This window comes from Halichoerus grypus, chromosome 13, assembly GCF_964656455.1.
Source record: "Halichoerus grypus chromosome 13, mHalGry1.hap1.1, whole genome shotgun sequence".
Lineage (NCBI taxonomy): Eukaryota > Metazoa > Chordata > Mammalia > Carnivora > Phocidae > Halichoerus > Halichoerus grypus.
Genome location: NC_135724.1, coordinates 44591876 through 44611896, shown reverse-complemented (window position 1 = coordinate 44611896; position 20021 = coordinate 44591876). Strand labels below are relative to the sequence as shown.

Below are 20021 nucleotides of genomic sequence, written 5' to 3'. Positions count from 1 at the left end.
GTAGATTATATATTAAAGTGATATTATTTTGGAAATAACGGCTTAAGTAAAATATATTATAATATTAATTTCTGTTTCCTTTTACTTGTTTAATGTGTCTATCAGCAAATGTAAAATTATATATGTGGCTTACAATATATTTCTACTGGACAGTGCTACTCCAGAGACTTTTGATAAAATATTCAACTTGTTCCACTACATCGCATTCTATTAAGGATAGCATTTACTTCTGACACATCACTTCAAAATAACAAGTTTGGGGGCACCTGGGTGGCTCAGTTGGTTAAGCGACTGCCTTCGGCTCAGGTCATGATCCTGGAGTCCCTGGATCGAGTCCCGCATCGGGCTCCCTGCTCGGCAGGGAGTCTGCTTCTCCCTCTGACCCTAACCCCTCTCATGTGCTCTCTCTCATTCTCTCTCTCTCAAATAAATAAATAAAATCTTAAAAAAAAAAAAAAAAAAGTTTGGTTCTTATGATAACCAATTCTCTATTTATTAGATGCTTTGCTTTCTCAACCACATATATGGATGTAACTAAATACCCAAAAATGTGATGATCTAACTTTTCCACAAATCAGAGTACACAGAAATTTGCAGGATAAGTATTTAAAAAGAAAAAAAAGAGACCCACTGCATCCCAAAGAACAAATTTTTCTTTTATAAAAATCAGGAAAAGTCACACAAAAAATTGTACCCTAATGTTCATATAAGTATTCATAATAGCCAAGAAAAGAAAACACAAATGTCCATTACTGATGGATAAATAAAACATGGTATGACCATACAATAAAAAATTGTTTAGCAACAGAAAGGAAGTATTGATACATGCTTCAACATTGATGAACCTTGGAAAATATTATGCTAAAGAAAAGAACTCAGTCAAAAAAGACCACACATTATACAGTCATTTACATGAAATGTCCACAATAAGCCAATCTACACAGACAGAAGGCAGATTAGTGGTTGTCAGGGGGTGAGGGATCAGGAGGTGGGAATGGTAAGTTATTGCTAATGGGTATAGGATTCTTTTGGAGACGATGAAAATGTCCTAAAATGGACCGAAGTGATGATAACACGACTCTATGAATATACTAAAAGCTTCGAATTATAACTTTAAAATGGGTGAATTGCATGGTATGTGAATTTTATCTCAGTAAAGCAGTTATTAAAAAGAAAAGTAAAAAATTAACCAACACAGAAAAATGAATACAAAAAATTTTTCATATCATTCTTACTGAGAACACTCTGAGGTCTTTCCTTTATTCTGATAGTCCATTATACACTGAATAAGATGGTTATTTTCATCCAACATCTGAAATAAAATTAGAAAAAGTTTATTGTAAATCTAGTGCATCACGTAAAATTTTAAAAATCCTTCAGATTTCTAAGAAATGTTTATTCATATAGGAACTGAATCTATTCTGGTCTTTTAAGTCTTATTCTACACCTCTGGAATTATATGTTTAGTCAACAACTTTCAAATAACTGTATTCCATTTATTCTCCCTCTGAATTATTACCTGAAGCCGAGGAGGGGTTTCGTTTGTATTCAAACATTTTATTACCTCTACTACCTGTAATAGAAGCTTTAGCCCATTAAGACTAAGAGGTAAGGGTCCAAGCTGACTCTGCATCATTCTTATGCTTTGCAGTAGTAAAGAAAAATTTTGTCCTTATCCACAATGAACACATGAAAACGTAAGCCCATGAAGCTTGAGGAGATAGATGGCTAGTTTCCAAGTGTTATACAGTATGGTTCTGTGATTCTCCAAACATGGAATAATCAAAAACGGTAACTTCTAAGCATGTATATTTGTTGCACACTTTATGAGCTTACCTTACAATTAAGTTGTCCCAAAAGTTTAAAAACAAAAAGCATATCAATTTATCATTCTATCGTCTTACAGCAATTCAAAGCAATATTGGCTTTCAGAGTTAAATAACTCATCTAAGTAAGATGGCATTGAGGAAAGAGTACTGATGTAGCAATGAAAAGGCCAGTTAGTCTGAGTGCCGGCTTCACAATCCTGTGCAAATCACTTAAGATTTCAGAGACTCAGATTTATCTTAAGGTCAAGGGACAGAAGTAGATGTTCCTCCTGAACTTGCCCCACCTTTCCAAGACCTAATAAACTATAATACAATAATCACTCTATCTCAATAATTTAGTGTAGCTCTTTTAAAAACAAAAATCCATTTAACCTTAATTGTGATTTTCTTCCTACAAACAAATCACCATCTTCACTTGCTAGGAAAATATATATATTGACATGCTCTTCCGAAAAGTGCAGTTATTTCCTAAATAGAATCACTGGATGCCAAAAAAATGTGTCTTTAAAATCTATTAGTCCAATCTAATGATTTCACAACATATCTCCTCAGTCAATTACTCAACCTAACAAACTTCACCATAGAATATGTCTCATTTCTAACATCAATCTCTCACACTGTATAGAGTAAGACACTTAATTTGGAATCCATTTTCTCTTCTCATCTGAGAATGAAAACTAATTGATCTGCAGCTCCTGAATTAAGCACTCATAATAAATATCTTAACATGTATGTAGGAAAAACTCTTTTTGGAAACTACCCAACCAACCTCAGGACTCTTCTACAGTCCAAAAGTAAAAATAAAAAATGAATCCCTCCAGAAACACATCTTCAGTGTATGTACTTGGAGCTGTTTGCCAGGCTGCAGACTTAGCCCAATGCACTACATGAAAGCACTGCATTTCCAGGCACTGACAAGCCGGTTTATTCATAAAATAAAGCAACAGTTGGGCAAATGTCAAATGCCACACTAGAAAAAACCTGACAGTAAACTGAAACCCATTAACATAATCTGCTGGGCATACAATGGTGTCCTGAGTGGTACGAAAAGTTGACTTTTCTTCAATTTTCATCTTCATCCCAGTGTATACAACAAAACCGAAATATTTAAGGTAAACTGCTCAATTAGCAAGTAACTTTTCAAAGTCTGGCTAAAATTCAGATTACTGCCTTGCTCATGGGCAACAAGGGATAGCGGCCAATAAAGCAGCTTCGTGTCCCTAACTGGCAGTAACACAGCAGCGACAGAGGTTGCACTATCCTCTAAAAGGGACGCACCTCCCCGTGTGTTTATCACGACTTCTGTAATAGGTCACGATTATCAGATTGTCTCCACCACTAGACTCCAAGTTCCATGAGGGCAGGGACCATGGCTCACCACTGTAGCCCCAGCACCCAGAGCAGGCGCTCGATGAGTATTTGCTGCAGATGTACACGGAGAGGGAATGAATCCGGAAGGGAGAAGGGAACTCCGAGGGTAACCCCGAAGTCCACAGGGTGCTCCTTCGCCCGCCCCTCAGGCTCTTGCAGCGTCCCCCCAAGTTCTCCCGGGAGCTCCCCCAAGTCGGCCAAAGTGCGCAGCGCGGCGGAGAGCGGAGACCCGCGCTCCGACTTCCCCTCGGCCTCCCGCGACCCGAGGTCGGGTGTGCACGAAGCAGCCGCGGCGCGCTGGGCGGGGCGACGCCAAAGTAACTCCGGAGCGACGCGCGGGGCCGCGGGGGGCGCCGGCTCCCACAAACAGCCCTTCCCCGCGCGGCCGCTGCCGCCGGGCGCACGCGCCCCGCCGACCGAACGCCGCCCCATCCCTAGAGAAATCCGGCGGCGGTTACTTGGGCTTTTGTGCTTGCAGGAAAGAGCCCAAACGCGTGAAGGACTCCGTGGGAGAACCGGTTCGCCGCCTTCCGCCACCCACTCAGGCACAGCCCGCGGCTCGGGTTCCCACACCCGACCGCCTCCCAGCAGGCCCGCCTCCGCCCCCGGCCCGGCCGACTCCCGGGCCGGCCCCCGGTGGCGCTCCCAAGGGCAGGATGGGCCTGGCATCCCCGACCCCGCGAGGCTTCACCTTCTGAATCGCAGCGGGAGTGATCTCCCCCTTGCCTCGCTGCCGCGGGGCTGCGAACGCCACAGACATGTTGCCGCCGTCACCACTACGGGCAAGTCCCGAGCGCTCCGGGTGAACGGCAAACTGGGGGAGAGACGCCGGCCTCTCGGGCCGAACCACCTCGGGAATGCGGGGAGGGGGGATGCTCCGGCGCCGAACGAAGGGTCGGCCGGCCTGGCCTACAGGAGTTATTCTGGCCCATAGAAGTCCTCTTTCGGCGCGTTACCGGGGAACCACAGCCCCGGTAGCACTGCCCTGTTCTTGGCAGACCTCTCGTCCTTCATCCTTTCCTGACCCGCCCCCCCCTCCCGTTTGAGCTAGTGGTAGGGCCGCGCCCCAGTCCTCCCTCCGCTTCAGCGATTCAGGAAATGGTCCCGCCGCCGCGGGAGAAGGAGAGGCTGGGGCAGACCCTGTCACAGGAAATGCGAGCGGCCCGAGCCGGCCCGCCCCTTTCGCGCGGGTGCAACTTGCCTCCCTCTGCAGCGCGCTGAAGCCTCTTTCCAAGTGCGTTTCGGCGCTCGGCTCTAGATCTGGTTCAGTTTTTCCAACTTCATCCTCACCCCCCGCTGCCCCGGGTTGTCCGGGCACGGCGGAGAGGGAAGGAGGGTCAGGACCCGCGAGTTCGTGCAAACCCGTGGAGCGCCTGCCGAGATGAGCAGAGGTGGAAGGTGTAGGTGAACGCGGATTCGCTGGTTTAAACCGCCCGGCTACGCCCCAAAGGCGCACCTCACAGTCCACAAGTCTCACACGCACACACAGGCGTGCTTAACAATTGGAAAAGTAAGCCTGACCCCAAATCAAGAAACGAAGGCTGTGTCCAATACTAAGGGGCAGTCGGCCAACTTGGCTACAGAGCCCTTGGAGAGTAGTTCGCCTCTTGGGACAAACCCTTGGCAGAAACGTGCGTCGATTTCGTCTGACACGGATCTCTGGGATTAAGTTTTGAGATCGAGCACCCTCACACTTTTACAATTATATACTTAATGCCTTGTAAATTAGGCCAGAGCTGCCAGGCTTCAAATCAGTGTGAGGGGGAAAACAAAACAAAACAAAACCAACCCAAAGCTCTCGAATTATGGCAGGAATAGGAGCAAATGTGGGTAATGTGTTGGCGTGGGGTGGGGGTGGGGGGATGGGGGAGAAGTGGTCGGGGTTGTAATTATTATTATTCTGTAAATTTGGACATCCATGTTGAACTAAGGAAACGTTTATGTAAAATGCCACCCAACAGTAATGAGACTCAAAAATCAATCACTTCGTTTATATGTAAAATGAACTGGAAAAATTAAGGTAAATGTTTAAAATTTTTGTTTCAAATATATGCTTTTCGCAAGAGGTCATAAATTTCATTCATTAAGGAAATATAGGTGCATTTTGTGTGCTAGGCTTTATGCTAGACACTTAGGATACAAATGTGAATAAGGTGAGCATGGAACCTGCTCTCAGGGAGTTTATATTCTGATAGGGCTGACAGATTAGAAACAACAAATATATAAATATGTAAACTTCTAAGAAAGACTAGATGCCAACAAGGAACTGACAGAATGATGGGCAGTCACGAGTCAGGGTGGGAAGCCTTCTCTGTTAAGCTGACATCTAAAGGATGGAAAGATTTAAGCCATCCTAAGAATAAAGGAAGAAAATTTACTCCTACTAATAATAGTTTTTCTTAGAATTCTTGTGTTTCACTACCCTAAGCCTTGGGGAAAAAAAAAACAAGTCTTGCCCACCATTACACACTATGTCCAACACCTGGCTTTCATCATCATGTCTTGATGTTTACACAAAAGCACCTTGGGGCACCTGGCTGGCTCAGTGGGTGGAGCATGTGACTCGATCTCAAGAGAGTAGAGATTACTTAAAAATAAAATCTTTTTAAAAAAAAAAAAAGGTATCTTAATTGTTAAAGCAATATTTCAGTAGGAAAAATGAAACATGATCCTACTGCTCCAATCATATCTGCTGATAAGATAGCACCGGAATCTTAATAACATGAACCAGTGGGAATAGTTGTCTGAATTTCTATATTCCAGTTTAAAAAAAAAAAGAGTGCCAAGGAGACTTCTATTCCAAGGAGGTACCCAAAGATAAGTACCTTCTTTGTTTAAATTATAGCTCCCCAACAATAGGAAAAGAAATTAACTGAAAATAGGTAACAGGTCAGCCCAAGGTGTTTATTCCTTCAGAGTAGCAAGTCGGGGCCTAGGGTACTAGGCATGAATAACCACAGCCTTTTCTGTGATGGCATGTGTGCCATAAAAATACCATTATTTTCTGTGTCCATCACATGGGCATTGGAGTAAAGATCCAGCCAGAAATCAAATGATCTCCATTAAGAAAAGAAACTTTAAAGGAACCCCATGTTACTCTCAAGCTTCCTTCCTGTCTCATTTGACCATCAGTTTGGGGAGAGAGGAATCCCAAAGTATAGACTGAGTGGTAGCAGATTTGGGAGAAAAAAGGAGAATAAAGGGTACCCAGCATTTAGTTAAGGAGAAAACAGGGAATGAAGATGGGAAGTTGACCCAAATCTCAGAAATGACTGTAGGAACTTAAAAAAGAGCTACCATGAAGGGGGGGAAATCGGTGGGGGAGACGAACCATGAGAGACTATGGACTCTGAGAAACAAACTGGGGGTTCTAGAGGGGAGGGGGGTGAGGGGATGGGTTAGCCTGGTGATGGGTATTAAAGAGGATACGTACTGAATGGAGCACTGGGTGTTATACGCAAACAATGAATCAAGGAACACTACATCAAAAACTAATGATGAGGGGCGCCTGGGTGGCTCAGTCGTTAACCGTCTGCCTTCGGCTCCGGTCATGATCTCAGGGTCCTGGGATCGAGCCCCGCATCGGGTTCCCTGCTCGGCGGGAGGCCTGCTTCTCCCTCTCCCACTCCCCCTGCTTATGTTCCCTATCTTGCTGTGTCTCTATCTGTCAAATAAATAAATAAAATCTTTAAAAAAAAAAAAAACTAATGATGTATGGTGATTAACATAACATAATAAAATTAAAAATAATAAAAAAATTTTTTAAAAAATGAGCTACCCAGACAACCATTTCCCCAACAGAAAATCAGTCCCATTATTTACATTGGTCTTGGACTGAGACATCTGAAGAAGGAATTGAGGTCATATAACAATGAGGTGAAAGGTTTTTTAGAATAATCCTAATAGAACATATACAGTGGTTTAGAATAAGTAAAATAATCTGCATGAACAATTCATTCTTGATTATTCACGCTGATGAATGAATGTAGAAACATTTAACAAAAGTAAGAAAATTCTCCATGTTTGATTTTTCAAATGTTCTAGTTTTTTAATTTTTATTACATGAATTTGTTTGTATTCCTTAAATGTATTTCACCAAACTAATAAAGTGAGTGCTCTAGGCATATCTTCAATATTTAGTAAAACTATAATCATGGCATTAAAAATTATCTTAATCCACAAAAAATACATCATACATGTATAGATAATTGAGATTACTTTCATATAAGCATTTCTTTAATATGTATTGTTTTATAATTAATTGAATATCCATTCTATCAAATTTGCTGATATTTGAAGCCTCTGTGCTGCCATAAATTCCATGAATACATGGAGAGGCATAGACCAAGCCTGTCTGCTCATAATTGGGCTCAGAGCAAAACCCCTCAGGTAGTATCTTTCAAAATATTTCTGCTCACTGCCTCCATGGCATTTGATGAGTCATTTTGAGCTGTAGCTTCCACAGATTTCAAGACTATAAAGAGAACAGCATCATTATTCTAGGCAAAAACAAATCACCTTTCCCAATTCTCCCCAAAAGACTTTATTTTCAATACTGCAGAAGATTTCATTCAAAGTAGACTATAACAAAGCCTATCTGGGGCATTTCCATCTCTTCTTACAGTATCAAACATTGAATGAACTAAGGAGGAGCTTAATCAAATATATTTGGGGGTGTAATGTTATAAGAAAGTATTGCTTTTTTAAAAAAAGTTTCTGTGTGAAGCTATATTCAATCTTAACCTTACTGTGACAAATGCACATGTTTGCAGTTCCTAGTTCTACCTCATGGCATGATACTGGACAGGTCATTTTTGTATTTCATTCACTTTCCTAAAAAATAGCCACCCTATCTAAAAGGCTATTAGAAATAATAGTGTTTAATTATTTATTTAGCATTTATTATGCACAGCTACTGTCTAAGTGATTATCTTACATTGGACTCTTTAAAAAGTTTGTCCCAATTTTAATGGGTAAAATATGTAAAAACACATAGCATATTGTAAATTACTAAAGAAGGATAAAATTTGAACTTAATAATCTAATAAAGAGAAAAATATATACTGCAAGACAAGTAAGGGATATGCAGTCTACCCTTAAGAAATTTTTGGGCTAGGGGCACCTGGGTAGCTCAGTCAGTTAAGAGTCTGCCTTGGGCTCAGGTCATGATCCCAGGGTCCTGGGATCGAGCTTCAGGAGCCCCGCATCAGGCTCCCTGCTCAGGGGGGAGCCTGCTTCTCCCTCTCCCTCTGCTGCTCCCCTGCTTGTACTCTCTCTCTCTCCGTCCAATAAATAAATAAAATCTTTTAAAAAAATGTTTTTTTCAGGCAAAAACAGAGATCAAATGGGATTTTTTCCTATTTAGCATGTTCTCTGATCTTCTATATGATGTGTGGTTACTGTATCTGTAGTAAAAGAATAACTGTTATTGAACGACTTCACAATTATAGACAGGATTATAATAACTCTTGAACAATATGGCTTTGAACTGCACAAGTCTACTTATATGCAGACTTTTTTGACACAATACAGTACTATAAATGTATTTTCTCTTATGATTTTCTTAACATTTTCTTCTCTAGCCTACAGAATACACTATATAATACATATAACATAAAATATGTGTTAATCAACTGTTTATGTTATCAGTAAGACACTTCTGGTCAAAAGTAGGCTATTAGTTAAGCTTTGGGGAAGTTAAAAGTTATACATGGATTTTCAACTGCATGCGGGGTCAGCACCCCTAACCGCTGCATTGTTCAAGGGTCAACTATACTGCTTTCCCTATGAATTGTTAACTTTCTTATGAATGGGTGTGATGGGCAGAATAATTTCATCCTCACAGAGATGACCACCTCCCAATCCTCAGAATCTATAAATATGATAGGTTATGTAACAAAATGGAATTAAGGTGTCAGACAGAATTAAGGTGGTTAACTAGCTGACCTTAAAATACAGAAATTTTCCTGGCTTATCTGAGTGAGCCCAGTGTAATTTACAAATATCCTTAAATAGGGAACAGTGAAATTAAAGAGTTAAAAAATCAGTGAGATGGCATCTTGAGAAAGACTTGACTGGCCATAGCTGGCTTTGAAGATGGAAGGGGGTCATGAGCCAAGGAATGTGGGCAGCCTGTGGAAGCTGGAAAAAGCAAGCAGATTCTCCCCTAGAGCCTCCAGAAGGAACACAGCTGGCTAACACTTTAATTATAGCCCAGAGGGGTTCACTTTAGAAATCTGACCTCTAAAACTCGAAGATAATAAATTTGTTGTTTTAAGCCATTAAATTAGTCATAATTTGTTAAAACAGCAATAGGAAACTAATACAATGTTTTTTCCCATCTAACATTTATGGTTGAATTTTGGGCAATGTGCACTAAAATACTGGTAAGGTCTTCAGTATGTTATGAACTACTGTTCTTAAAGTAACCTAGCAATCATATTTATTATATATTTACTTTAAAAGAAAAATAATAGCATAATATTATGGTACAGTCCTGCAGACATCATGATTTTAGTCTTTTGGCCCCCAGAATTGCGAGAGAATTTCTGTTATTTTGAGCCACCACATTTGTGGTAATTACGGCAGCCCTAGGAAACTAATACAGATGCCAAGATACTTCAATGGAGAAAGAATTGTTTTGGAACAGCTAGATATCCATGTTTTTAAAAATTATCTTTGACCTTTTCCTCACATATACACAACAGTTAACTTGAAATAGATTGTAGACCTAAATTTTAAAAGCAAAACTATAAAACTTCTGCAAAAAAACAAATAGAGAATCTTCATGACCCTGAGTGAAGCATATATTTCTTAGATATGACACAAAAGGCAAGAAGCATAAAAGAAAAATTTGATAAATTTTCATTAAAATTAAAAACTCTGCTCTTCAAAGATATAATTAGAAAATGAGAAGAGAAGCCATAATCTGAGAGAAAAGATATGAATTTATGAAACATTAAAACAAAGAATTTGTCTCTAAAATATATGAAGAACCCTTACTACTCAATAAGACAAACAACCCTATTAACAAAATGGACAAAAGACTGGGAGACATTTTAGAATGATGACATACAAGTGGCCAATAAACACACGAAAAGTTGCTCTCCATCATTAATCATCATGGATATGCAAATTAAAGCCACATTGAGAAACCACTACATACCCATTAAAACGGCCAGAATTAAAAAGAGTGACATCATCACATTTTGGAAAGTATGTGGAACAACTAGGAACATTCATATATTGCTAGTGGGAGTACCAATGATACAACCACTCTGAAAAACAACTAGTGATTATTATAAAGTTAAACATGCACTCATCATATGATCCAGCAATTGCACCCTTGAGTATTTATTCCTTACCCAAAAGAAATGAAAACGTATTGCTCACACGAAGACTCGTACATGAGTATTCGTAGCACTTTTAATAAAAACAGTGTTAAGTTAGGGATGCCTGGGTAGCTCAGTTGCTTGAGCATCCAACTCTTGATTTCGGCTTGGGTCATGATTTCAGGGTTGTGGGATTCAGCCCCAAGTCAGGCACTCAGCATGGAGTCTGCCTGAGATTGTCTCCCGCCCCCCCCGGCCCCCTGCCGCTCACACTCTCTCTCCCTCACTCTAAGCAAATAAATAAAATCTTTAAAAAATAGTGTTAAGTTAGAAACAACCCAAATATTCCACACAGGTGAATGGATAAATTATGATACATTTATATAATAGAATACTACTCAAGAATAAAAAGGACTGAACTATTAATATATGCAACAAAATGGACGAATCTCAAAAACATTAGGTTGCATAAAAAACGTCACACAAAAGAGTACTGTTGGTTCCATCTATATAAAATCTAAATAAGGCAAAATCAATTTATAGTGACAAAGTAGATCAACAGTTGACTAGGGATGAGGATGGGGGATATGATGACTACAAAGGAGCACAAAGGAATGTTTTGGGACGATGAAAATATTCTATATTTTTATTGTGGTCATAAATACATAGGTGTATACATTGATAAAAATTCGTCCTACTATACAAAATTTAAATACTAATTAAAGTACTTCTTAAGGAAAAAAGTGTTGGCATTCTTGTAGATATTGCAGTGAATATCTAGATCAATTTGAGTTTGCCAACTCATGAATATGATATATACCTCCCCTTACCTAGATTTTCTTTAGGTTCTTCCAATAATATTTTAGGTTTTTCTGTGTAGAGGTCTATATGTATTTCCTATACTACATACATGATATCTTTTATATTTTATTTCCTAATTATCTGTTTTTGGTTTATAAAAATACAATTGATTTTATATCAATTATGTCTGTCGACCTCCCTAAATTCACTTACTAATACTAGCAATTTATCTATATTTTATTTTGAACTCTTTATTATGTATACAATTAGGTCATCTAAAAATAATATGATTTTCATTTCTTCCTTTCCAGTAAAGCTGTTTTTTTTTTTCTTGCCATATACTACTTAAAAAAAACCTCCAGTACAAAGTTAAATAGAAATGAAGAAAGCAGGTACTCTCAGGTATGCTGCTGATCTCAAATGAAAAAAAGTTCTAATATTTAACCATCAAGTATGATGTTTTCTGGAGGTTTCTTGTAGAGCCCCTTAGCAGATTAAGGAAATTCCTTTCAATCCTTAGATTATGAGTCAATAAAATTCTACGAGACAGTGGATTTTATTAAATGCTTTTCTGCATTTATTGAGATAGGGTTTTTTCCCCCTCTATTTCATGAGTCAGCAAACTTTCTATAAAGGACCAGATGGTATTTCGGTTTTGCAGGCCATTTAGGCTCCCCTGAAATTACACAACTCTGTCACTTTAACAAGAAAGCAATAACATAAAAGGATGGGCATAGTTGTTTCCTAGTAAAACTTTATTTACAAAAATAGGCACAGCAGAAGACCAGATTTGGTTCCTGGGCAATAATTTGATAACTCCTGTTTTATTCTGTTAATGTGGTAAATTACATTGATTGCTTCCTAGAATAACTCAAGTCAGTTGTGATATACATGTAATGTATATTTTTTTGTATATTGCTAGTGTCTATTTATTAACATTTTACGTAGGATTTTTAAGTATATGTTCATGAGTGAAAATGGCCTGTAATTTTCCTTTCTTATAGCATCCTTAGGTTTTGCTCTTAAGATTATGCTGCTTCATGGGGCTTCTGGCTGGCTGTCAGCGGAGCATGCGACTTTTAATCTCCAGGTCATGAGTTTGAGCCCCATGTTGGGCATTCAGCTTATTTAAAAAAAAAAAAAGGTTATGCTCTTTCATAGTACAAGTATGGAAGCAGTCTCTCTTCTATTTCTGTGATGATTTTATGTAAGATGGGTGTTATTTCCTTCTTAAATGTTCCATAGGATTCACCAGTGATACCCCTGGGCCAAGGGTCTTCATTGTGGCAATGTTTTATTTATGGATTTAATTTCTTAACAGATTTGGGACCATCAAGACATTTCTCTTTTTTCTTGCATTATTTTTATTATGTTTTCAAAAAATTTGCCCTTTTAGTCTAAATTTTCCAACTTACTGGCATAAAGTTACTCATAACTTTTTAATGTCATTACAATCTTTAATAAGGTCCTCTTTTCATTCCTCATATTTTGACTTCTTTTTTCTTGATTACTTCTGCCAACCATTTATCAATTTTTAGTCTTTTCAATGGTTTTCAGCTTTCTTTACATTCCCTATTACATATTTTGTATTTCATTGATTTCTATTCTTATCTTTGTATTTCCTTCCTTCTACTTTCCATGGGTTTAATAAGCTGTTTTTTAATGTAACATCTTAACTTTGATGCTTAGGTAATGATTCTTAGTCTTTCTCCTTCTCTAATGTGTACATTAATGTTATAATTTCCCCCTTAGATACTGCTTTGGCTGCATCACATGTTGGATTTGTTATATTTATTATATTTATATTTTTAATATATTTAAATTTATATCTTTATATATTATATATTTTATGTATATTTATTATAAATTTGTCACATTTTAATATTTTTATATTTCATATTAATAATCATATTAATATGATTCCATTGAAAACATTTTCTAATTTCCATTGTAGATTCTTCTTTGACCCATGTTATTTAGAAATAAATTGCTCAATTTTCAAATACATGGGTGTTTTCTAATTATGTTGTTGTTACTGATTTCTAGCTTAATTCTCTGGGGCCAGAGGATATATTTTCTACGCTTTTACCCGTTTGAAATTTGTAAAACTGGCTTGTCAGCCTACCATATAGTCAATTTTTATAAGTGTTCAGTGTTTGCTCAAAATGTATGTGTAGTCTACAGTTGCTAGGCATAGTGTTTATATGTGTGTGTGTATATATATTAAACAAAGATTGTGTTCCTTGAATATTTTATATTGTTTTCAATTTTTTTTATCTGCTTTATTTTATCAATCACCAAGAAAATTATGTTAAAATCTCTGACTATAGGGGTGCCTGGGTGGCTCAGTCGCTAGGTGTCTGCCTTTGGCTCGGGTCATGATCCCAGGGTCCTGGGATCGAGCCCTACATCGGGGGCTCCCTGCTCAGCGGGAGGCCTGCTTCTCCCTCTCCCATTCCCCCTGCTCGTGTTCCCTCTCTCGCTGTCTCTCTCTCTGTCAAATAAATAAATAAAATCTTTAAAAAAATATCTCTGACTATAATTGTGGGTTTCTCTATTTCTTCTTTAATACTAACAATTTTTACCTTATCTTGAATATGTGGTTGGCATTAGGTACAAATTTTAGAATTAAGTATTCCTAGTAAATTAGACCTTTTATCATTACAAAATATCCATCAATATCTCTTGCTATGTATCTTGAGCTGAACTATACTTTGTTATACTATATACTAGCTCTTTCTGCTTAGTGTTTGCATGACATCTTTTTCATCCTTTTACTTTCAAATTTTCTTTACCCTTTAGTTTAATGTTTATCTCATGTAAGCAGCATATAGGTACATTTCTTTTAATCCAGCCGGATTTATCTTATAATTGAAATACTTATTTCATTATAGAGAACATAAGTATTAATGTAGTTATCTTGAAACCTACTAAAATACGATTTGCTTTCTATTTTCCATCCTGTTATATGTTCCTTTTTCTTTTTTTGGGTGTTCTTTTTGTTATTTATTATTATTTCATTATAATAAAGTATTATAATATACGTGGTTATATATTTTTATATGGTTCTCTTAATGCTCTCCTCAGCGATTACAATATGCATTTTGGATCAGTTAGTCTAATATAAATTAGAAATTTTACTTTTTTTTGAAATTTTACTACTTTCTGAAACAATAAAGGGAAGTGTAGAACACTTTAACTTTGTCTTCCTACCCAAATTATATGTTATTTTCTCAATATTTTAATATTATATATATTTATAAGCCCATAGCAATTGTTTTGTTCAGTTAATATTTATTTGAGCTTATGCATATGTTTATCCTTGATGCTCTTTATTTCTTCCTCCATCTCCAAATTTCATCTGTGATAATTTTCTTCTGTCTGAAGAACATTCTTTAGTATTTCCTTCAGTGGGTGTTTGCTGGTAACTAATCCTTTATGGTTTTGTGTGAAAAATACCTTAATTTTGCCTTTAATTTTAAAGGTTATTTTCACTAGAAATAATCATACTAGCTTTGCATGTATTTTAGCATGTTGAAGGTAGAATTCCATGTTACTATAGAAGTCAGCTGACAGCCGTATTATCTTCTTTTTGGTAATTTACCTATTTTTTTCTTTAGATAGCTTTAAGATTTTTCTCAATGTCTTTGATTTACATTGGATTTATTGTGACTTTTTTTTTTTTTTTGACAGAGAGAGAGAGAGCGAGCAGGGGGAGCAGGAGAGGGAGAAGCAGGCTCCCCGCTGAGCAGGGAGCCCGATGCAGGGCTCGATCCCAGGACCCTGGGATCCTGACCTGAGCCGAAGGCAGCTGTTTAACCAACTGAGCCACCCAGGCGCCCCTATTATGACTTTTCTAAGTGTGAATTTCTTTTATTTATCCTTCTTGCTGTTAATAGTTTTTCTTAAATCTGTTGCTTGATTCTTTTGTCAGTTTGAAAATTTCTAAACAAAGTATATTTATATGTTGTTTCTGCCCTATTTTTTTTTTACCTCCTATTGTCTGGTACTCTGACTATACCTACATTTGGTTTTTTTAACATACCCACTGTTTTTTAGATTCTTTTTCAGTGTTCTTTATTCTCTTATCTCTCTCTGCTTTGATGTGGAAATTTTATATATATATATTTTTAATTATCTTCTAATTCCCTAATTCTCTCTTCAACTAGGTCTGATTTAAGTCCAATTATTGACTTAAGTCCAATTTTAAGTCAACTGGGTCTGATTTTAAGTCCAATTACTGATATTAAGTCCAATTTTAAGTCCTTAATCTCAGTTAATGTAGTATACATTTCTATAGTTTCCAGCACATGCTTCATCAATAGCTCTAGTCCCTGGCTAAAAGTCTTGATCTTGTTTTTAATCCTCTGCATATAATTATTGTATTTGTTTTAAAAATCTATATTTGATAACTTCATTATCTGGATCTTATATGTCTTTCTATTGCCTGTTGTTTTTCTTGTTCTTTAGTCACACCACTTTTTTGTGTGTGCAAGGTTACTTTTAATAGAGTACAGGATACTGCATATTACAAACTACAACAGGGGCACCTAGGTAGCTCAGTCAGTTAAGCATCTGCCTTCAGCTCAGGTCATGATCCCAGGGTCCTGGGATCAAGCCCTGCATCAGGCACCCTGCTCAGAAGTGAGCCTGTTTCTCCCTTTCCCTCTGCCCCTCCACCTGCTTGTGCTCTCTCTCTCTCTCTCTCAAATAAATAAATAAATAAATAAAATATTTAAAAAACAAAAAAACTGCAACAATTTGAGGTTCTGCATGATGTTATCTTCCTCTACAGAGGATTTACTTTTGCTTCTGGCAGGCAACTAATCTTCTAGGGGTACTAGCAATGCTTTATTCTAGTGGTTCCCAACTTTTTGACCTTAGGAATACCCACTTAAAAATTATTGAGGACCCTGAAGAGCTTTTGTTTATGTGGCTTATATCAATATTTACCATATTAAAATTAAAACATTTTACTTATTAATTCATTAAAAAGTTAAACCCATTACATATTTACACTTTTCATATATTTCTATTAAAACATCAGCATTTTCTGGGGTGCCTAGGTGACTCAGACAGTTAAGCATCGGACTCTTGGTTTAGGCTCAGGTCATGATCTCAGGGTTGTGGCACTGAGCCTGCATCAGGCTCTGCACTCAGTGGAGAGTTTGCTTGAGATTCTCTCTCTCTTTCCCTATGTCCCTTCCCCTCGCTCACACACGTGAGTGCTCTCTCTCTCGCTCGCTCTCTCTCTCTAAAATAAATAAACCTTTTCAATAAATGAAAAACCTATATTTTCCAAAATTTAAAAACATTAGTGAGAAGAATGAAATTATATGGGGTGCCTGGGTGGCTCAGTTGGTTAAGCGTCTGCCTTCGGCTCAGGTCATGATCCTGGGGTCCTGGGATTGAGCCCCACATCCAGCTCCCTGCTCAGCAGGGAGCCTGCTTCTCCCTCTCCCTCTGCCTGCCACTCTGCCTACTTGTGCTCTCTCTCCATCTATCTGTCGAACAAATAAATAAAATATTTTAAAAAAAAGAATGAAATTATAAATCTTTTTTAATATCCAGCTTAATAGAATACAGCTGGATTCTTAGATCTGCTTCTACAAACTGTTGCCATGTGTTATTTAGATTGAAATATAGGGGGAAAACAACCTCACAAAAATATATATTAGAAAATAAAGTATTTGTATAGCCTTTTCAGATCACTCCAGATCAATTACAGTGATTTCAATCATTGGATATTCTTTGTTACTAGACAAACATTCAAAAGGTGGTAGTTTCTTAGTTGAAATTTGTCATCTAAAATCACACCAATGAACTTTTAGTACTCTTTTACATTAAATCTGCTAGTCTGTGTAGGAATTTGAATGTCTTTTTTATTTATGCATGATTGTGCATGATTTATGCTTTGGTCACTAGAAAAATCCTGGCTGAGTTATGCATATTTTCCAAATGTAGTACTATATAAAAAAATCACATTTTAATATGACCACCAATCTCATCAATAAAGTCAATTATTATGGAGAAATTGTCAAGTTCATGGTGATAGATACAAGTTTTTCAAAATTCTAATTTTTGCTTCAAAAGCTTGAATTTTATTTAAAGATTATTTATTTATTTATTTGAAAGAGGGAGAGAGAGAGCACAAGTGGGAGGGAGGGCAGAGGGAGAGGGAGAAGCAGGCTCCCTGCTAAGCAGGGAGCCCAAAACAGGGCTCAATCCCAGGATCCCATGACCTGAGGCAGGTGCTTAACTGACTGAGCCATCCAGGCACCCCAAAACCTCGAATTTTATCTTTGGAAACACATACTGTCTGTTGTTTTTCTTGAAGTGACAGGCTAATTTTATTCATTTTCAGAAATGTCTGCCCAAATATCTAACTCTGAATAACCACAATATGTCAGTCACTCTTTCAGGTATAAATGATATTCCATGAGAAACAGGGTTGGTTCAGCTAGCAACTCAAAGATTTACAAAAGTGCTTTTTCTCAAGCTAACCACCTTACTTTGAAGGCAGCAGAAGTACCTTATGTGTACTTTCCATTCTGGATATTAAACATACAAGTACTCCTGAGGAAGACTTGATAAATTTAATAATTTATTGCTTATTCAATGACATTCTTAAATGAAATTGGCATTTTTTTTTAATGAGTGCTTAGTGGTAAAGAATACAGTGTATACTAGTACAGATTGATGCTACTGCCTTGATTCATACTAAGGCTCCAGCAGTTTTACCTATTTCTTTTGCACTGCAAATGTAAATATTCATACAACGGAAGGACAAAAACCATTTTAGTATTATCATTATAGTTTTGACTGTGCGAATCCCTTGAAAGGTTTTTGAATAATTCCAAAGATCTGTGGACCACAGTTTGAGAAATGCTACTAATGTGGAGCCGCCAAGTGAATGGTCAAGAAAGAATTCTTGAGGCATTTTTGGTGCAAAAGGGTGTTTTTATTATAGCATGGGGACAGGACCCACGGGCAGAAAGAGCTGCACTGGGATTGTGAAGAGTGACTGATGATATACTTTGTTAGTGGGGGTTATGGGTAACATAAGTCTCTAAGGAATTTGTGCATGTTGAAAGCCAGGTCTCCAGGACCTTGGAGGGCTAGCTATTGTTAAGATAAGGTGGCTTTTAGTCTCTAATAAAACAACAATATTAAGGCAGCCATGAGTTCCTTGAGGAATGTCACGCTTTGCACGTCTCAGGTATTCCAGTGGGCTGCAAGTTGTAAGGAGATTTAATTTTAGCTACATTTCTCTTTCCTTTGTTCTCTTCATCAACTGCTTTAGTCCAATCCTCAACTGAGATGATGCAAAACGTGGTGTTAGTCTTTGTAAGAAGACGTCTGCTTTTGGTTTACTCTTACTTCTGGGGTGTGGTTCTTTGGGTCCCAAACAAAAGCCTAGGTCATCTTTACCATAACCCCTATACTTTGACAGGCTTTGAAATCCAGTATTTGTCTATCAAAAATCTGCTTCACTATTCACCTAGGCATTACACATAGGCAAATATCTCAAGGGAAAAATGCTAGGTTTACCCCTGAGAGTGTTCCTTCTCTTCTGAATCTTGGCACCACAACTCCTCATTCCTTGTTAGCTATTTGGAGTCAGAATATATATTTTAAGAAAATAATTTGTCCAGTATTTCTAGTTGTTCTCAATAGGAGATCTGGGTCAAACTATCAAGACTGCCTTTGCAGGAAGTCTCTAGGCATTAAACAGTTACATTATACTGTTTTTATTAAGTATAAAGGTAAACTATGCTTATTGCAAAAATTTTAAAATACAGATGTAAAGTTTAGAACAATAACTTCTCTCTCCTTACCATGTCTCCTCATTCTGTTTCCAATCCCTGGACTCCTGCAAAGAAAACCACTCTTGTCAACTTGATGTATGCCCTCTCACTCTTTTCTCTATAGATTTAGAAATATGTCTGTATATACATTTAAAAAACATGTAAGTGGACTCATGCTACATTTTTACTCTTCCTAATTTCTCTCTTACAGAATAATCTTAACTTTTTAGTTAGCTCAATGATTAATAACAAAAGTTAACATTTTTCAAGTACTTATCTGTGATAAGTAATGCCTTCATACAGTGATACGTTATTTCATTTGCTTTTTACAACAAACTTGTGAGGTCGGGCTTATTATCCTCTTTTTATAGGTCACTTTTAGGGAAGTGAAATATACCTACCCAAAGCCACACTGTTAAGTTGGGCTTTTAAAAAATTTATTTGATTAAAATAGTACCATCTTAATTCCTGTCATTAGCAGAAAATAAAAATTTTCTGCCATTCACAAGGCAGAAAATGAAAAAACACTATTTTGAAAATTATTGCTTTCCTTGACTTAAAACGACGTAAGATAAGTGAGAGAGCGAAATGAAATTTGCAATTTGGAGCTAAATGAAGAGGTTGAAATTTAACTTACCACTGGTGCTCTGACAGGTTTGAGAAAACCAAGATATCTTCGATTTTCTCTTCGTGAAGCCCCACTCTTAGCTGTCCTTTTTATACCCGGAGCGATTGGACACCACCCCTAGGACAACACCCGTAGTGGAAAAACCGGGAAGTGTGCACCAAGCACTAATGGTAGCAGAGGAACTCTGCCATCTCACAGGCACAGCCGTACACAGGCAGGCGGAACAAGGACTTTTGGGCGGCATCCTGGCAGT

The 20021-nt window shown here is 37.6% G+C and overlaps 1 protein-coding gene across 5 annotated transcripts in view; it reads right to left on the bottom strand.

Moving 5' to 3' along the window:
- The window catches only part of SS18 (SS18 subunit of BAF chromatin remodeling complex), a 90203-nt gene extending 85997 nt beyond the window's left edge, over window positions 1-4206 (bottom strand). For 2 of the 5 annotated variants that reach the window (XM_036098163.2, XM_036098169.2), the window contains exons 1-2: window positions 3892-4204; window positions 1236-1312 (exon numbers count right to left, since the gene is read on the bottom strand). In XM_036098163.2, coding sequence (XP_035954056.1) covers window positions 1236-1312; window positions 3892-3960 — 146 coding nt within the window. In that variant the 5' untranslated portion in view covers window positions 3961-4204. Of the gene's footprint in view, window positions 1-1235; window positions 1313-3107; window positions 3345-3891 lie in introns of those variants that run through there. The other 3 variants (XM_036098167.2, XM_036098171.2, XM_036098164.2) reach the window with 3 other exon arrangements.
- Between the last annotated feature and the right edge of the window lie 15815 nt (window positions 4207-20021).